General features: G+C 32.9%; 2 protein-coding genes across 2 annotated transcripts in view; one reads left to right on the top strand and one right to left on the bottom strand.

Annotated features, from left to right (window-relative positions):
• The window catches only part of LOC134855150 (uncharacterized), a 120,238-nt gene extending 108,461 nt beyond the window's left edge, over positions 1 to 11,777 (top strand). The window contains exons 2-5 of the mRNA XM_063871564.1: positions 6,633 to 7,373; positions 9,703 to 9,843; positions 10,115 to 10,419; positions 10,752 to 11,777. Coding sequence (XP_063727634.1) covers positions 6,633 to 7,373; positions 9,703 to 9,843; positions 10,115 to 10,419; positions 10,752 to 11,625 — 2,061 coding nt within the window. The 3' untranslated portion in view covers positions 11,626 to 11,777. The remainder of the gene's footprint in view (positions 1 to 6,632; positions 7,374 to 9,702; positions 9,844 to 10,114; positions 10,420 to 10,751) is intronic.
• Positions 1 to 19,790, bottom strand: part of LOC134855155 (peptidyl-prolyl cis-trans isomerase A-like) — a 442,729-nt gene that overhangs the window by 272,711 nt on the left and 150,228 nt on the right. The window lies entirely within an intron of this gene.

Raw genomic sequence — 19,790 nt, 5'->3', positions numbered from 1 at the left:
GGTATCAGCAGAAGATATAGATAAATACTCAAAACAACTTCCGGAAAAATTGTGGTGCCTCTTAGTTTATCGTCAGTATTGCTTCAGTATCTGCAGAAAAAAGTTTTTTATTTATTCACATAAAAATCAGATTTCGTCTTTAAGATATGAGAACAAGGAAAGCCGGTTATTGTGCAAGTAGCACAGAATGCTCACACCATAAGCATAAACAACGAAAAACTTTTTTGTCAAATTAGTTTCGTTTTTTCTGCGTGGTTTGATAAAAGGATCTAAACAAAAAAGTAGAAATTAAGATTAGATTATTCGACAAACTTAGTAAAATAAGAAAATTGAAAAACAAAATTAAGTAAAAAACCTGCTAGAAAAATTTTAATAAAATGATAAAATGTCAAGGGATGGGACACAGTTAGTAGAAGCAGTAACCGTAAAGTGAACAAGTTCAAGTTTTGTTTTTGAAACCGAATAAGGGTGCCTACGACTAGCGAGTTTCAGAATTTATGAGTGATGAATTTGAACTAACTTCTTATTGAATTTGGTTTTATACCGACTACGATTGAACAATCATTTTAAATATTGATGCAGAGCTTGGACTTTATGTCATTAACCTGTCAAGACAATGCCTTAAACCTACTGCTTTATGTTTGTTTAAACTTGAGTTTTTTTCCAATATTTTCTTTAAGTTTTCAGATTTTTATATTTTTCCTTGTCTTTGAAGATCTCAATTTCGTCTTTCATTTGATAAAACGGGCAGTGCTTTGTAACCCAATTGGGTTCGTTAACTGTCCCCTCACTGCTTCAGGTGCTTCATATTTAAATTCTCGTTGTATGCAAATTTACCATGAACAATGAGAAATATTTTCTTTCTTTCTTTCTTTAAAACATTTTTTAAAAACATTCAATTTAGTTTTTTTTTATTTTTCAGTTTTTTTCCAAAACTTTTCAAGTTTTTGTAGTTTTGCATTAGTATGAAGGCGTTATAAACTCTAAAAACTAACTTTGCTGGAGTAAAACTTTTTTCCACGCTTAAGTTAAGCACAAAGAAGCTATTGTAATCCTGCTCACTCGCTCGAAATTAAACAAAAAATCAAGTCTTAAACCGGTTTTGGTCGGCACTGGCAAATGTTCAAGGAAATTTTTAAATTTTGTTTGATTTAAAATCTAGAGGTCTTTTATATGATATATCACTCGACCCAGTCCGATGATTTTTGGTGGTATCTGATTTTGCGTGGAGAGCAAAAAAGTTGGAAAAAAAGCTAAATTACATCCGAATACAAAGTTCCTCACCATTTTCAAGGATCGGAACAAAAATTCCGACTGAGTTTTTTTATTTATTCACTTTCTCAACATGACCCGAAAAACGACAGAGAGTTATTCAATTTTTTCCATGTTTAATTCTCATTCACGACTTTTATCTTCAACTACACATGAAATGTTTGAGAAAATGTCAACTCGGTGCTCAGTGCTTTTCCTTTACCGATTACTTTCATTTTTTTCAGGATAAATCTGAGACGATTTTGTCTAGGTAGCAAATTCTTACTTGTATTCATTGATTTTCTCTCAGACCTAAGCCGGTAGTAGTTCACAATAAGAGGCAATAAAACTTATATGAATCTGTTCTAATAAGTTCAAACACCTATGCTGCACTTACACCTCTTTTTTAAAGTCCAAGTTTATTTAGCTAAGGTACACCGAGGTAATATATGCTCGAAGCAATATTTAAATGCACTGAAAAATTATGTTCCGCCGATTAATTATCTTTTCTTTTCAATATATTTTGTCAAGCGTTTTTCACCCTCAAAATTGTTTACGCTTTCATGCTTGATTATGCAACGATAAAGCTTTTACTTTTGCGCACCTCAAAGTTTCAATGACTCTTTTCTATACTTTCACTCCCCATTAATCTAATAGCTTGTCTATTTTTCAGGTCTTTTGCTACTTAACCGTATTTACAGCATTTGAACTTTTCCGTGAAAAAAAACTAATGATTCTAACTTTGTACTAATTCTCTTCAATTCAATCATATAATAACTCAACTGATAGATCAAACTTCAGTTTAAAGTTTATTTTTGTTATATCGGTGCCAATTTAATATTAGTAGCTAGTTGTTTGGAACCTGTTTTATTGCAATAACCAGAGAGAATAATTTTTTGAAAACGAAGATGCTTAAAATTATTGTAGCGTTAGTGTTTAGAGTTTACTAGAAAAAATCGGATGAATTCTAGACATTAGCTAAATTATGATGGTTTTGTTGGTAATGATTAGCTTGCTAGCAGGGACTTACCAGATAGCATTATCACACCATTAAGCTTAACGGAGCGATTTATAATTTATGTTTTATAACCTGAAAAAAAACAGATAAAATTTAGACTGATTTTGATTACATTGAATTCCTTGTTTGATTTTACCTTTGTATTGGTTCGAATTTTACTTTCAACAATCAAGAAGGTTTAAAAAAACCGAAAAAAACAAAAAGCAACACAACGAAGTAATAAATCTTGATTCAGATTCGTATAAAACGCAGCCGTTTGATTTACTTGTTCATTTTTCGTTTCTATAGAAAGTAGGTTGTTGATTTTTTCTCGAGCTATTGATAATATGAAAATTCTGCGTGGTTAGATTTTGTATTTGAGACATTATTATCAATAGTACTTTTATTTTTCCAGATAACTTTTGACCATTGTAAGTGAGGTGTTTTTAGCTCAAAATTCAAAAATTGTCTTCAAATTGCTCCTGCTTCATCTTGCCAGACCACAGAATCAATTTCAAATTTGTATTTGGTTTATGCCGAAATTGACTGCGAAAACAGATCAATCGCTATTTATTGAGTTAACATATCGTCCCACCGAGTTAGACTAAAGTACGATCTTCCAACCCACCATTTTTTGTTTTGACCTTCGAAGAAAGTGAGGAATATATATGCCCATGGTGTTTTTTTTATTCAGACCGATTTTGGAAAACTTGACCTCGTATGGGAATTGATACGGTTATCTTGGGATTGACTAAAGTGCGGCTTTCATGCTGGAATATTACTTGGAAAAGTTTATTTCGATGCCCGCAATATTTATACTTGGCAAATTATCCGCTTTCATAGGCGTGTCAAATTGAATTGATACAAGCTAATTGGTCTTATTAATTCCATAAACGAATCAAATTTTATTATTTTGATTTTATCAGGTTAAAATTTGTAGTATGTATGTGTAATTTTCTTATTCCAAAAACTATTCGAGACCAATAATGGGCAGTCGAAACATTCAGGGCTTTGTCCTGATACAAGCAGTCTTTTTTAGGATTAACATTGGAATGCGCTGCATTATGCTTGATTCTATTTGGCTGAAAGTTCCCACATAGAATCATGATAACATCCCTCCATAAAAGTGAGGAGGATGATAGACGTTATGTTTTTTTTTTAAATTCTAAACTATAAAATTGAAAAACAGTAGCCAACCTTAGTACAAAAAACACAAGTATTCTTGATCAAAAGCGTATCGATATATGCACCGCTTAGTTTGCGATAATAACTTTGATTAATTGTTTCTTCAGACAAAAGCTGATTTTTTGGTGAGTATCATAGTGAAATAATAAAACCGCTAGTTATCTGAAGCTAACACAGTTTAAGACTTCCAATTTAATTTCTATAGGTTGTAACAATACAAAACCAGTTAATTGAAAAATAAGAAAAAAAAGTTATTATTCAATAATCTTTTTGAGTGCTTTTGGGCTTTCTTTGATATACTGAACATAAAATGGAAAACAAGCCTACGGCAAAATTTTTGCTTGGAGAGATTCCGAAATATGAAAATGTTTAGTATCAGGTAAATTTTTAGCAAAATTTTCCGTTCTTCAATTTGTCTGGGTAGTTTTTTAAATAAAAGCTACGTTTTTTTCTTTTTTTGATCTGCACGCATTGAAAAAATGCAGAAAGCAGAAATTGATTTTAGTGAGCATTATATGGAGCAATTGTTAGACACAATTTCAAGTCTGTTGATAAAGAAAAAAATTGAAGATATCTGCAACTTCAAAAAAAAAGATAAACTAAAACCTGTAAATTTTGACCAAAAAAAGTTTTGAAGATAAAGACAGTCGTTTATTGTTTATTTGTTAAGAAATTAAGCTGTTTTTCATTTTCACGGAAAAAAATAAACTCGGCATAATTTATAACAGTGCTTTTTAAAAACTGTTTCAATTCCGCAAAATTTGACTTGTAGTGCTTTAGTTATTTGAGTTAAGTGTCAAAGTGTGACTTTTCAACCACACTAAAAGTGAACTTTTCTCTTGTATTAGGCGAGTTTTTTTTTCCAATCAAACTCGAACAAAATTTGGTGTTGGTGTTTTTCTTTCTGCCCACTTTTAGGTTGCTTTTGGAATGTTTCTAATGGCTTAAGTGTGGTATTATTTTGAAACATTTTAGCCGTGAACCGAACTTCAGTAAACCTCATAAGATGTCGAGACGTCTCAATGTCAAAAAAGTACTGCATTTTTTGCTTCCAAAATTAACCCAGTAAAAAGAGCGTTTTGTTGTTTTGTTTTCACAGAAACATCTAAATGTTTTTTCTACTTCTTCAATTAAAAAGTTCATCATTTTTTATAAAAAACTTTTCAAAGAAGATTTCAACTTCCGGAAATTTGAGCTATTTTCAATTTTTGCTTGCAAAAATGACTGTAGTAGTAACATTCTGTGCTACTAGCGCAACAACTGACAACCCACTTTAGTTACCACAAAAAAACTGACAAAAAGTGAGCGCAACAAGCATGGTTTACTTTCTAAATTTTTTTCGCAATTTGAAGGATTCCTATAAAAAAAATGCAAAAAAAATGAACTTCGCTTTAATAGTTTGAAAATAATACTTGTGCCTAAATTTTTTTCCTTCAAAATTTGGAAACACGCTTACGTTTGCTTGCTTAGTTTTAACCAGATTTCACTTGCTAATGCCAAGTATTCACATAATGATTGCGAAATCCATTTTGCTTTTTAAGGGAGGTTTCAAATTCTAATTGACTTTCAATGTCGGATACTAACCTTTTCATTTATTTCAGTTACTAAAATTTCATTTCTATTTCAAGACCAATTCTGGCTTCAAAAGTTCAACTTCTCACATAATTGAAGGCCATTCGCAAAATAAAATATCATATAAAATTTTGATGAAAGGTCACATATATAGGCTTTTGTACGAAGTCAGAAATAAGTATATTACTTGCAATAGTAACTTAAACTATGCAGAAAATTTAGCTCTTTTAGGTCCGTAGTTTCAAAGCATCCTTATTGTTTACCTAACCAAGAAATTATATTTGTCTTAACACCATTTGGTAAATTTTAGCATATCTTACGTAAGACTTGGCTTTAAATTTAACGATTTAAAGCATCTTAAAGGTCTAAAGCTAGATTTCTTTGGCGATATCAGTTTTATCTAGGTATGTTTTATGAAATAGCTTTTGTTAATGATTTTCAGATATTAGTTTCTCAACTCGATATTCGTTATTAGATTTAGCTCCACTTAATCGGTTTATATCTTAATTTTACGTCAAGTTTTATAAATATATGTCACACATTGACACAAAGCAAATTTTAGGGATGATTTTGGGATAATCTTGGAAATTTACGTTTTGCTAATTCGTTCCTTTAAAGACTCTTACCATTTTTGACGGAATTTGGTTTTTTAATAACGGATTGATCAAAATTTAGTTCTTAAATCCAATTCTGTGCCCTTTTTATTAATATTCTATTCTTCGGGAGTCAATTTTACAACCATCTGCCTTCAGAAAACTAACGCGAGGCTTTTTTACCAGTTAAATTAAAAAATGGTTTCAATCAATTTTGGCAACATGTGTTTAAAAACAGTCAGTCCGGTAGCACAAACGGAGCAGAAAAATTTCATTGAAAATTTAACATAAAATAAGTTTTTGATTATCTTTGAAATTGGTACAATCAGCTTTTAATTGAAAAGGACGCCCGTCAATTTAATTCTCTTCAAAGTTATTCCACCCGGAAACGCTTCTATTTTTCAAGCCTTTTCAGGATCAAATTTCACGATTGCTGCAAATTCAGATTGATTTTTAATCGTTTCCGCATTTATTGACCAAATTAGTAAAGAAGAAATCTGCTGAAGATATGACTAAAAAACGAATAACTATTTAACAGTGAAGCGCAGTAAAAAGACAATTTATTCAATTTTGCCATTTTTACAATTAATTTAATAAAAGCTTTAGATTTTTGCTCAAAACCATCGGAAATATTTTTGCAGCGTTGTTTTGTCTCCTAATTGATTGTTGATCTTATTGATTAAAAATACTTTTTTTTTCAGTCCAGACATTTTTTTCTTTTTCTTTTGTTATCTTTGCCATTTGGTGTATCTTTGAGCTAAACGTTAATTGCACTCAATCAAACATGCCATTTAACCTTCTAAAGTCAGGGGAGACTTAAATTACAGAACCAATTTACCTAATTTAAACCTTTTTCTTTGACTTATAACCTTTTTGTTTACAATTTCTCTAACCCGTTTAGTTATTATTTAGTTTCATTTTGTATCGTTTAGTTTCCTTTAGTTTTATTCAGTTTCAATTATTATTTAGCATTCATGCTAATTTAAGTTACAATAATGTCGTGTCGATCTAAAATTGAAAATGACCAATTTAAGGTTCCGAGTAAATCCTTGGAGTTTCTCAGCTCCGATCGGTCAAACGAAAATCACCAGGATAATCAGTACAGTTTCAAAGAAAATGGACAGAATTTCACCGCTTTTGGAAGTTCAAAATCAAAGGAAAAATTTAACAATGCCTCGGCGGATAATATTTTAATCAGTTCTTGCAGTAACAATACCACAAATACTCAGTCGAATACTCATCAACCGTATTATTATGACTCGGAAAATAATGATCCTTACCAACAATTCGTGACTTTAAAAAATAGACACTACAAACCTTTGCCCATCGATTTCCAATCAAACATGAACATTACCCAAAGCAGCCCGTTTCGAACCCCGACCATGGCTAGGTCTCAGATTCTTTCAGCTTCACATAATTTCATTTTGTCGCCTCAAAATCAACCAGTTGCGATTACAACTTACCACGAAAAGGATCAAACTTGGCAGCGGATTCTGTTCAGTTTGATTTTTGCTTCAGTTGCAGGACTCATTACAATTCTGATGGTTTATTTCCTAGCTGACGTTAAAAAACTGTCAACATTGTTTGTTTTATTTTTCACCCTGACAATGTTTTTATTCCTGGTTTTAAATATTAGCAGTTCGAAGAAAATGTTTGGCAAAATGTTCCAATTTCTGGCATCTGTACAAGGCACTGTTTGCATTTTGCTTCTCGTGCTGGCTTTGCTGACGATTGGACCAGCTGATTATTTAGTGTCACGATTGTCTCAAAATCAGGTGAGCATTTTTTTTGGTGGTGAATGGTGAGTACAGACTGATGCGTAAATTGATTTCATTTTCAAATATTGTCATTGTTTTCAAAATCTGAATTTTTTCCCAACTTTTTTTTTGCTTTCTCCGATAAACGATAAAATAAGGGGATTGAACTGGCGCAAATGTTTAAAATATGGTTATAATAGCTTAATAATTTTGTAGTAATAGAATTGTAAAATTAGGGTAATTTTCACCTACTCTAAAAGTGAATAAAAAGCCCCCACTTTCGAACAATGTTTCGGAAATTATCTTCGGAGATAATTCTTCGGCAACTTGAATTATATTTCATGAGTTAATAAATTCCTGCGGGCATCTTCTCTTTCATTGGTGTTCCGTCTTTCAAAACATTTTTGTACCATATGAAAGATGCTGGCGCGTTGCGCTCAAATTCGTAAATTTATAAAACAATTTTTTCTGATTAGTTGTCATGAAGTTGAAGCAGGGGCGCGGATTTAGAGGGGGGGGGGGGGGGGTGGACGCTCCTTTTTCTCAGAAATTAGAGTATAAGAACACTTAGAATAATTGTATTATTTGGAAGTACCTCAAAAATTTCGAAAAAGTTATTAAAAACGCCTGTTTTTTGGCCTGTTTTTTTCTTCAAATTTTGCCTTTCACAGAATCTTTGGCCAAAACAAGGTCTTCTTAGTGCTTTGGTAGTACTCGGAAAATCACTTCGATCGACCTAGAAAAAGGTCGTCAAAAGTTTTCTGAAAATCAGCCCCCTCCCCCTCGAGAAAACCCTAGATCTGCCCCTGAGTTGAAGACTTCGAGTTTAGGACTACATAAGTTCATACAAAATTTCCAAATAAAGCGTTAATCAGGGCAAAAAGATCAATTTGTAAATAAAATTGGTTGTGGTGGGAGCTTGAATAAAAAATAAGAAGTTTACCACAAATAATCATCGACAAATAATCATAATAAGGCCCTTTCAGTCGTGATTCGAATGATTTTTAAAAGTTTTCAAAAAAGCGTCCCAGTGCCAAGAAAAAGTTTGAACTTGTTAAGTGGGTAACACGATCGAGTAAAGCTCGTTATGAAGAAATTTAATGTGTTCTTAGATATTGCTAGGACGTTTTCTTCGACGTTTTTTAGCGCTTGTTTGAAAAAAATTAGGCCAAACTTTTGAAAAAAATTTTTTAATTGTTTTTTGTTAAATTTTCTATACAATTGTAATGTTCTCGAATCACACCCCACTAAAAACATCACTTATTTGAAAAAAATATAAATTAACTTTTTATATCTACTTTATGAATATGTTCGGAATATTCTGCAGTACTTGCTCAGCAATCGGCTATCCTTGTTATAATCGGAGTATGTTTGTATAGTAATTAGGGCACGGCCATCAAAGACTTCAGAAAAATCAGACTAAATGTTATTACTTTTCAATCCACATGGTATCGTGGGGAACAGTTTTAAACTTCTTGGTGGTTTTTTTTGCAAGGTCTATCACAAAAAACGATTTGGGGTCAAAATATACACAGCAAAAAGCCTTTTTTAAAGGTGATTTGAGTTGAATAATCACTGTCGAAAGAAATCTTTTCGGCAGTTGTATTTTTGATCCTTTGGTTTTTTCTTTAATTTGTGATTTTAAAAAAGTTTTGTATATATCAGACAAATGTTATTAGTTTTTTTGCCCAAATTGCAAAAATGTTTCACCTGCGACAGGTTTTATGCAATTTATGAACGTCAAAATTACCAAGCTGAAATTGATCAAGCTCAAGCTTGGACAATAGAATCGCTATATGTTTTTCTTAAACGCCTAAGTAGCAAAAATGCGGCTCCAAAATTTTTGCAAAGTGGGTGGTTAAGGCAATTTGTTTGGTATGTTCAATACATTATTACATGCAAAACTGCTCCTCTTGTACTTAACACAGAAGAAAAGATAAAAGTTCAAAAAACCGAAAAAAAATTCTGTTTCTGAGATTTGGATTGCAAAAGTTGAGACAGGTTTGTTTCTAACGGACTATCTTGTTTTAGCTTACGCATTAACAGTCCGTTCTCTTATATTTTCAATTTTTTCACAGAGTGCGGATCAAACAACCTATATCGACTTTAAATCTAGTTTTCTTAGTTAATGCCAAATTGCTTGGGTCAGCGAATCTGAGCAAAATTAATCCAAAACTGCTCATTTTGACGTAATAAGTTTTAAAACTTATTTCAGATTCTACAAACTGTGTCAAACATCTATCAAATTTCTTTGGCTATTAAGTTGCTTTAAGTCACTGATTTTCCCAACAATTTGGCATTAAATATAAATGTAGATTCAATTATGGTTCAGAATTTTGAGTTTCAGGGTGAGGTTGCAAAAACGGATCTCAACTACACTAATGAAGGCTACAATGAGTTTGAGATGGCAATGCTTAAGGCTCATCAATATAATATGAACCGACAGCTCGATCAGAGCGAGGAACAGTTTAAAACAAATCTAAACCAGGTAAGTTAAAAATTTTGAATTGAGTTCGTATTCACTAAATTAAAAAAAAAATTCGCTTTTAATGGCTAAACTAATTTCTGAAATTTCATTGTTGAAAAAAAAAAGTTATATTAAGGAAGTCATCTTAAGCATTTTTGATTAAGCTCATATTTCACAAAAATGATTAGTACTGGTAACTATATTTTTGCCAGAATTTTATTTAATTAATTTTTTTTTTCAATAAGTTACACTTGAAAAAATTGACATTTGATACTTTTTTCTTCATTTCCAGGCAATCCGAGATTTGGAGCTCGAAAACAAATTCATCGCACGTGACTTCTCCATGTTTGTTGATCAGTGCTCGTTTGTAGCCGAACACATCATAACAGTCTCTGCACAATTCGACCAAAATTCTCAATGCCCGAAAAACGAAGAAAAACAAAACGCAAACGCAAACAGAGAAACTAATTTAGAAAATAATAATTATCGACAGTCGGAGACAACAAATCTAGAAAGTTTGAAAAATAATGACGGTACTTGGAACGATGGTAATAAAAATGAACTGAACCCTATCTGGGCAATTATTCATCAGGGAAAGTAAGTGAAATAACTCTTTAAATTGAAAATTTTAAAAATGAAATTGAATTTTTGAAATCAAAAAAAGCAAAAACTCCAAAAAAAATCAACTAAATGTTGGAAGTTTTTTTAAATTTAAATTCTGTGCTCTCATGAAAATCCTAGATTCGCGCCTGCAAGATTTGTTAGAAAAAATCAAAATTATCAATGGTATTTTGCAGTGAAAAATGGTATTTTGCAGTGTTTTTTTTCTTATTTTTGAAGGAATGAGGCAAATTAAAAGTGAAAAATCATAGAAAATCAATAATAACACAAAAATTTGTCAACTATTGTAGCTAATAGTTTTTTTTCAGCTTGGAAATTCAGAGACATCAAAACGCAGTCGCTAAACCTTGGACATCGGAACAAACGCAACCAGATCCTAAAACATGTCCTTGTTGCTCTCAGTTGATCTCACCTTTTCAGAAATTCTGTCTTTACTTATCAAGACAATCACCGAAATTCAATATGACAAATGCTATACAAAACGTGAAAAAAGTCGAATTTTCTAAACAATTTGAAGACGTGAAACACAATTTTGTCAATATTTATCCAAAGAAAACTTCCCAAAACGCTCCTTTGCAAAATCCAAGAAAACCACAACAATCTCACAATTCTTCATCCAAAAGATCGGGCAGAATAGCACTTAGTTTTTCAGCTATTTTATTTTCTTTGGCGTCAGTAGTGATAGTTATTTTTCACTCGTTTTCAAGAACTTCGCGCGAAGTCGATTCAAATTTGAAAATGAATATTTTCGTTTCGTTTATTCTTATTTTGATCATGTTTCAGTTTAATAGCCTGGCAACTTTTGGTTTATTTTTTATTGAATCTTCGAGTTTTTACAAATCCGAACAAATCAATAATTATATATTTTCGAGTGAAGAGATTCAAATTATGATTCCAATATTCATTTCTTGGGCGTTAAATTTAATCCAGTTTTCAATTATGATAGCAAAAGTTGTGAAAGAGTCTTGGAAAGATTACGAGATATCTGCGATACGAAACAACCTTACGAATTATTGCGAGGAAAGCAAATTCAATAATAATGTACCGAATGCGTTGAATTTCAACATAACATATCCGAACTCTCCAAAAATTTCGAAGTCGATGAATGTTCCCGGGAAAGACTTCAGCACTCATCAATTGGATAGAAGCATGACGTTGCCGATTAGCTCAAGCTATGTATAATCGAAATAGCCAATATTGAAATATTGAATCATAATTTTCATTTTTTAATAGTTTTTGGAGAACAATTTTTATCATAAAAGTATCTGAAATTATCCAAATTTAAGCTCCAATGGTGTATACAATTTAGCTGATATCAAAAAGAAAAAAAATTCCAAGCCAATTTAATCTATAGTTAATTTTTGAGCTTATGCTGAAAGTGATAAAAAGAGTTGAAGTTAAGGTTTGTTTTTTCGCTACTTTTTATTTTTATACTGTAGACCTTTGATTAGCTGAAATTTATGTTCTGCTAGTGATCTTTGACTAAAAATTTTGCTTTTAACGAAAAAGCTAATAACTGCAAATCATAAAGCAAAGTGAAAAATAGTTTTAACTGATTGGATCAAATTATTATTGTATTTGAAAATAGATCAATATTACATACGCGATTTCTAAAATTAGTAGATTCAATTTGTAAACACTTATTTGTAATTAAAATTCGAGAAAAGCTTTTATATCAAGTTTCAGGACTGAATATATTGACTGTGGTCTCTTTTCATTATTTTCGGAAAAAAAATCCAATTAACTCCCTCAAATCAAAAATAACCATTTCTAAACAGGATTTTGAAAGATACAATTTATTTCTAGTTAGGAGATATCTGAGCAAACTACTCGGCATTGATTTGATGTGATTGGTTGCTCAAAGTTGTACGCAGCTAATTTGTTCTGCTTGAAAAAAAAAACAATTATATGCATTAGCGAAATCTGACAACTCTACCTTATATGGGTTTAAGAAAAAATAATAATAATTAGGTTCAATTCCATTTTCAACGCAACTACCAAGACTTAACTCCATTTTTACACAAAATTTATACCATTATTAAATCATCATGGGAGAAAACTAACAACGTTTTTAAGAAAACTAGACTCCTTTCTTAACTAACAACCTGTAAAATAGCCTCAAATTGGTGACTTCATTTTTGGTGATTGAAGATGACTATTTTATTTGAAGTTTAATAGCAAATTTTTTCTACTTTAGTCGAGCTCAAATAGCATATAACTACAAAACTCGAAAAATAATGTTTATGATGAAGTTCCAGAAAAATTCTTGATTCTCTCGTCATGCTCTTAAAGGATGTAAAAAAATTCTTTGCAAATTTTTTCCCACCAGCAGAATTGTTTGATTTTTTAACAAAAAAGTTCAAGTAAACCAACCGACGCTAAAAAATGTCACGTTTATCACGCTAGTACCTTGTTGAAAACAACATGTTAATAATACTTTTAAAAAATTTTTAGGCACGTCATTTTAACAGCAAATTTTAGCTTTTTTTAAATAAAAAAATTTGAATATCAAAACCCCCTTGAATGGTTCCCATAAAAGTAGTTTGTTTTCAACTTAAAAGAAAACAACTTGAAAGTTGATGATAATTTGAAACGTTTTACGCCATTGCAGAGTTGATTTAATTTTTCAGTGTAATTAAAATTCGCCAGGACCCAGGCTCAAATCAAAACAGCAGTGCAAAAATTGATCTTGAAAGACGCACAGTTGAACAGTTTCTTACATTTGAGCTCAAGACAACAATATTTTTTGATGGTTGATATTTTTTGTCAAAAAGTCTTTGTCATAAAGTCGAACTTTGTTTGAAAAAATCCAACCCAGTCATAAAAATTATGCAACTCTGTCTTAACTCTACCCCATAATTGTTAACATCAAGCTCTATTCGTGGGATATTCTTCATATCCAAGAAAAAAGCTTTTATTTATATCACAGTGTTGATTATAAGGTAGCAGGACAACTTACCTTATTCCAATTTACCCTTTTCCATTTTATCTTATGCCATTCTACCTTATGTTTTTAACTTAGCTTTTGCCAATCTATCCTACGCCAATTTACCCTACGCCTAAATTGAGACGGTCTGATAACAGCAAAATAGTGATTGCAGAAGTCGCGTCAACGTGTTGCGAGCTTGCCTACAGAGCGAAGGAGTCTATACGAAAATTGGAGCCGGTTATCACCACGAAGCGGCGAGCGCGCTCACTGGTGACCTTAAACCGAGATAAGAAATTCAGTTATCTCTGACTTGTTGAACTTTTTATAGAACATAAGGTAAATTTGCATAGACTAATTTGGCATAGGATAGATCGGAATAATGGGTAGATTAGTATAGGGTAGAATGGCATAGGGTAAATTGGTATCGGGTTGATTGTCCTGGAACAGATTTTAAAATGAAATGCAAACTTCCCAACGAGTTTTCTAAAATTTTACGCCCAATTCTACAAAAAATCTCATGAAATAGCCAGTTATGTTTTTGTGCATGGAGGGGTCAGAGTAGTCTTTAATTGATCTCTGTTAAAAATCATCTGTGCATTTCTAAAACCGGGTATTATAAGAATCGAACCGTTCGAACAATTATTTGATTAGCCAAACCTTTCAAACCTTTTACACGAAAAAGAACCGTTCGAATTCAGAAACTATTTGATTGGCCAAATCTTTCAAGTAACCACGTTTTGAGTTTTGTACTACAAACTCAAACCTTAATCTGGAGTTTAAATCATTTTAACAAATAAAATTAAGCTAGGGTATCTCCTATCGGATATATGTAGGGCTAAAATAATGGTAAGCTTATCCGCGAGTTTTTTACTAAAAGCGAAATGCTCTCCATTTCAAGGAGATAGTTGAAGCTGTCATGAATTTTGAAAAAATAATTCCCAATTGAAGTTTGTTAAAAAGATGCTGAAAGGTTATCATTCCAATTGTTGTCGAGAGGTTAAAAAATGAGAGTCGAACCCATGTAAATTTTGAATTAGCTAGAAAAAAATCAGAGATTATTTGATATTCTATTTCCAAAATGTAACTTTTAAGTGCAAAATTTAATTCCGTATAGACTTAATTGCGGCCTCGCATATCGCATTTGGGGTTCCGCTGCTGTCGGTCCATAAAACAAACATCATCCGCTAATTTGCTCGTGTGGTTTTTTGGTTCGCCGTCGTTCCATTGCTATGAGCCTTTGATTGAGGACATATCCGAATACTTTCAGTCATCTCAAATTAATTTCAAACGCCCAGCCAGAAAATTTTCTATTAGATTGAAAAAGAATTTACAATTTCAATTTCCAATTACAGCCTGTAAATTGAAGGCGAAGAACCAGAGAATTTCAATGTCTTGATATGAAACTGATTTTTCAAAATTAAAATCACATTTTGAAAATAATGAAAAGGCAAAGAAATTTTCTGAAAATTTTAAAAGAAGTTTTAAAATAAAGTAAAGGCAAAGAAAAGTTTGAAAATTTTAAAAGAAGTTTCAAAGTAAAGCTTTTTATCGAGTAAATCCCTAATTTTTCCGACTTCTCTTTTGGATATCTTTACTTAAAAAATCTAGTTTGAAAAAATCCAGAAGTCTTTTAAAAATGTAATTTGATAGTCTTAAACATTTTTTTTTCAACTTTTGAAAACTTTCACTTCTAGTCATTTTTTTGTTTATGTCATCCGGTCGGTTGACATTACTGGTCATGTGGTGACCCTAATTTGATATAGCAAAGCATAGTTGAGAGCAATAGCTGTCAGAACTAGTGAATTAATATGTATCAATCAGCTGTTTTTGCCTTCACATGAGTTCATTCGTGCATGAGGGTCTAATTAACAATCGGTTGGGATTCTAGAAGTGTTCATACATCACCGTATGAGATAGCGCAGCACACAAGATACAAAAAACCGTTTAGTATCCCACGGTTCTGGCAAAGCGAATCAACGTAGCCACCACTGGAATGGTCCAATTGGGCAGCCATCATGGTAATGGCTGTTTTTGCCAAAGATGAGATAGAGGTACAAAATCTATATAGAGATAAAGCTCCAATCACAAAACTAACACGCTAAATTGAGAATACTGGAGACACAGAAAAGAAATCAAGACATACGAAATCAGGTGATAAAAAAGCAGGTTGGGAGAATAGTGATATCAAAGTCAGAAAGAAAGGAGATAGAAAAAGGATAGAACGTAGTAAAACAATGAAAATGAACCCGTTCGGACACACGTCATCGACATCAATCAAACACAAATGCACGGATTTGATCCAACCACGCGGACGAAGGGGAAAAAGGTGTTATCAAATCACTCAAAGAGGTTGCAGAAAAAAAGCAGGCCGACAAAATTACCCACTAGGGAACTACAACACAAAAGGCCAACCTTATCAGCAACAAGGAGAACTGGACAAAAAAATTTACAAATGTGGACAACAATGCGGACAAAAGCATTTTTAGTCAAGTCCCGCAAAAGATAAAGTCTGTACAAAATGGGCTAAACGGGGAAATTTCACAAATGTTTGTAGATCATCAAATATCATACAGCAACAAACATAGACCAGACAGAGGGTGAAGAAAAAGAAGTCACCGATGGCGAATTAAACGATTCTGTCGCATACGCAAACTAAATATCTGCAAATTGATTAAAAGAGATACTGCGAAACAACTTTATTAAAATGGCGATCGCAGAAGCATTCGAGATCAACAAAATCTGTGAACCTCCAAGAAGACAACACAAACGGACATATAATAAAATTGAAAATCAGAACGAAAAACAATTTTGCAAATGTCGACTCAGGAAGCCCAATGTCATTTCTCAACGATCAAACCGCCAAAGAAAAAAATAGAATAACAGTTCTGTAACATTCGAATATATATCCCAAAATGCGGAACAAATTTTGGCTTGCTGCGACGGTCAGTACATTAAACTGAAGGGAAGATTTATAATGTCAATCGAATCCGGTGGGTGGCCAAAGCTATCGATATCGCTTATCATTGAGGACAAAGAAAAAGCCAACCTGATCGGAAGAAAAATTCCACTGCTAATGGGCATTAAATTGGTTAATGAAAATTCAAAACAAAACAGGTCCTCAACATATCCGAGAACAAAAACATCAGACCCATAAGGAAAATAATAGGTCAAAGATAGTTTTCAGCAACTAAAAAAAAGCGCGAGAGTCACAAAAGCAAAAAAGTACGTCATGAGAACAACTTCAAAAAAAAGTTGCGTCTATACAACAGAGATGAATACCTATTCCAATTCATCTTCAGGAACCTTTAAAAAAGCACCTGAACAAAATGATCGGCCAAAAACATTTTATCAAACTTTATAAAAATTTCAGCTTCAGCAAACAATTTCTTAGTTCAATTCTGATAACAGTAAAAAAAGGATCAAACAGTAAAACTGGCAATAGACTGGAAAAAAATTAAGAATGTCATCCAGAAAAACAAGTTTCTAACGCCAAATATCAACTTACTACTCGGCAATATTGCACAAAGTGTTCAAATAAACGACAAAACATAATTGATTTTCTCGACGCTGGACCTATGATATCCGTAATATTCATTGTAAATGGTAAAATTTATGATATTCATGAATCGCTCGGGATCCAGAGACCATAAGCCAGTTTAATTTCTGTCTCACAGGAGATATATGAACCGGGATATAACAATTCCAAACTGGTTTTCATGGATTTACAGTTATGCCAGCCGAGTTGCGGAAAGCAATAGACTTCACACTCACAAACACTCATATACGCATACATAGACGATATGTTATTTGCCAAAAAAAAGATCAAAAAACCTACACAAGCCATTTTTAGGACAGTTCCTGAAAAAAAATGGATAAAAATTTTTTAGCTATATCTTTAGGTAAATATTACTTTGCATGTAAGCAGGTTAACAAATTTGTGGATTCCATACACCACCTTAAAGTTTAAATCCCAAATTAAGCACAAACAGCAGCAGCCCTAAGACCACTCCTAAAACCCACAGATAAAAAAAAACATTTTATTGGAAAGCGGAACAATTCCAAACGCGCCAATTTCAAACCACTACTGAAATTAGTACTGGAAAAATTGAAAATAAACACTTCAACCAAAACCTAGAGACCCGCGTGGTCTGTGAAGGGACAAGTTTTGTGTTAGGTGCAGCACTAAGACAATTCCTAGAAGGGGGCTAGGCTAAATAACAAATAATTACGCCTCAAGGTTTCTAATTTCCTTTGAAGAAAAACATTCCCAAAGCAAATTTGGATTTCTAGGGGTCAATTGGGCCATCGAGCATTTTAAGTACTACCTATTTGATAAAACTTTATCGCCATCACAGACCACCAAGCATTTTTAAGTGCTTTCATTGCCAACTAAATAAGATAAAAATAGGCAATTTGGGATTACAAGATGGATTGACGGTCTAATTTCATTGACTTTGACTTGATACTTTTGCAGGGAACAAAACAGGATTAATAGAATAGATATCACGGAATCCGGTAGCATTGGCGCTGCCACCAGCAATTACGATAGCAAATATGTTGTGGCGTCAATTTACTCTTTCAATTCTAATCTCAAAATGATTGACAACCTCATTCTCACCAATTTAGCCGACAGAAACACGCACTGAAGATGAAAGAACGCTAGCCAGGCGTTTGAAGTTTCAAGCGCATTCTGAACATTTTGGCCGAACAGAAAGCGGTCATTTAAGTTCAACCAAGAAAAATCACTTGAATAGACATTCATTCAGAAATCAGCTAACTGCTAACCAAAAACAAGAAGACAAACCTCAACACAAGTAAATTTAATCGAAAAGGAAAACATTACAATGAGACGTTAAAACGACTACAAAAGATTCAACAGTATCTTCATTCCGGAAAATACACGAACTACACTTCGAAACAAAAAGCAAACTCCTGGAGGTAGAGTCCCAGAAACTACCTGGCGAGTCGAGACTGATAGAGAAGAAAAACTATAAAAACCTTGATGGCACCGCCTAAACACAACAACAACGACATATGAACGATGGTCTTCTTAGTGGTAACTTATGAACGAACAGTGTTAACAGATGAATGAATCCCACAACCGAGCCAGGAAAGCAAACTAGAAATCGTCGATGCTATACAAATACTCAACTCAGGTGCCAAGAAAACAGTCTTTGATTGCTCAAGGAGCCCTACACCATCAAAATTTCGGATTATACACAGCGACCGGTTCAAATATCACGACAAGAAGAAAAGACTAACACCACACGGAGGGAACCCAAACCCAATCAAAGGAGCTAAGAGAATTTGCTACCCAAACTATCAATAACACAATATAACAACACAACGTAGCAACGTAGTAGCACAATTGGAGCTAACAATTGAAGCAATCGAGCTGAACGAATGCTGCGTATGCAGGGTGGATTCTGCACAAAATCGGATCGAAGTCATGTCCTCACACGAGATACCACCAAAAATTACGGCCCGAACAGTAGAAAACAACCAACTTCGGCTATTTGAAGTCAGCCACAAAATCATCAAATCAAAATATATAAGCTACAATGGATCCTGTCACCAAGACGGAGGCGGAAAAGAGGATACCCAAAATTTCTAAAAACCTCAATTGTGCTAGGATTTGGATTCATCCCTGCCGCCACACGGAGGGACCAAACCTGAACCCAGGGGCGGATCTATCTAGGATTTTCTCGAGGGGGGGGGGGGGGGGTCGGATTTTAAAAAAAATTTCGAAAATTTTGACGACCTTTTTTTTTTTTCCGAGCTCTCCAAAAGCAGTAAAAAGACCAAATTTTCTGCGCCGCAGGCAATTTTTTGAAAAAACAGGTCAAAAAAAGCCGTTTTGGGCACTTTTTGGAAAACTTTGACACCGCTGAAATAGCCATTAAAATCATGCAGAGATGCTATTTAAGCAATGAAGTACCACGAAAAATAAGATCCGAACAAAGGGATACAATCACAAATGGAGAAAAACATTTCAAAAACGCATTGATCAAACAGCTAGGAAAACAGTGCGCATCGCGACAAAAATAAAAGACCACAGAACATTCGAACAAAAATACAAAACAACAGATAAATAAAATGAACATGCTCTTTCATACCTCTGTTTTTTATTCGGTTCGGATTCTAGAAGTATTCAATCTATTAGCACGTTTCTAAGAAAGAGTTGTTTCCTTGAATTTTTTTGAGCAATTTAATGGTTCGATTCGATGCAAATGAAAAATTAGTAAACAACGAACATCAAATGTTCCAATTTTGCCAACTTGGCAGCTTTAAAACCCTCATAATTTTGAAAAAAAGTTGATGGAAAACATTTTTAAAATTGACTTCAAGAATATAACTTCCTTCAGGTGGAATAACAAACTTATCAAAAACGGTAAAATGTTTGTTGAAATTTTTGTGG

Source organism: Symsagittifera roscoffensis, chromosome 10 (genome assembly GCF_963678635.1).
Source record: "Symsagittifera roscoffensis chromosome 10, txSymRosc1.1, whole genome shotgun sequence".
NCBI classification, from domain to species: Eukaryota; Metazoa; Xenacoelomorpha; order Acoela; family Convolutidae; genus Symsagittifera; species Symsagittifera roscoffensis.
The sequence above is the reverse complement of the archived record's forward strand: the minus strand, read 5'-3'. Positions and strand labels throughout refer to the sequence as shown.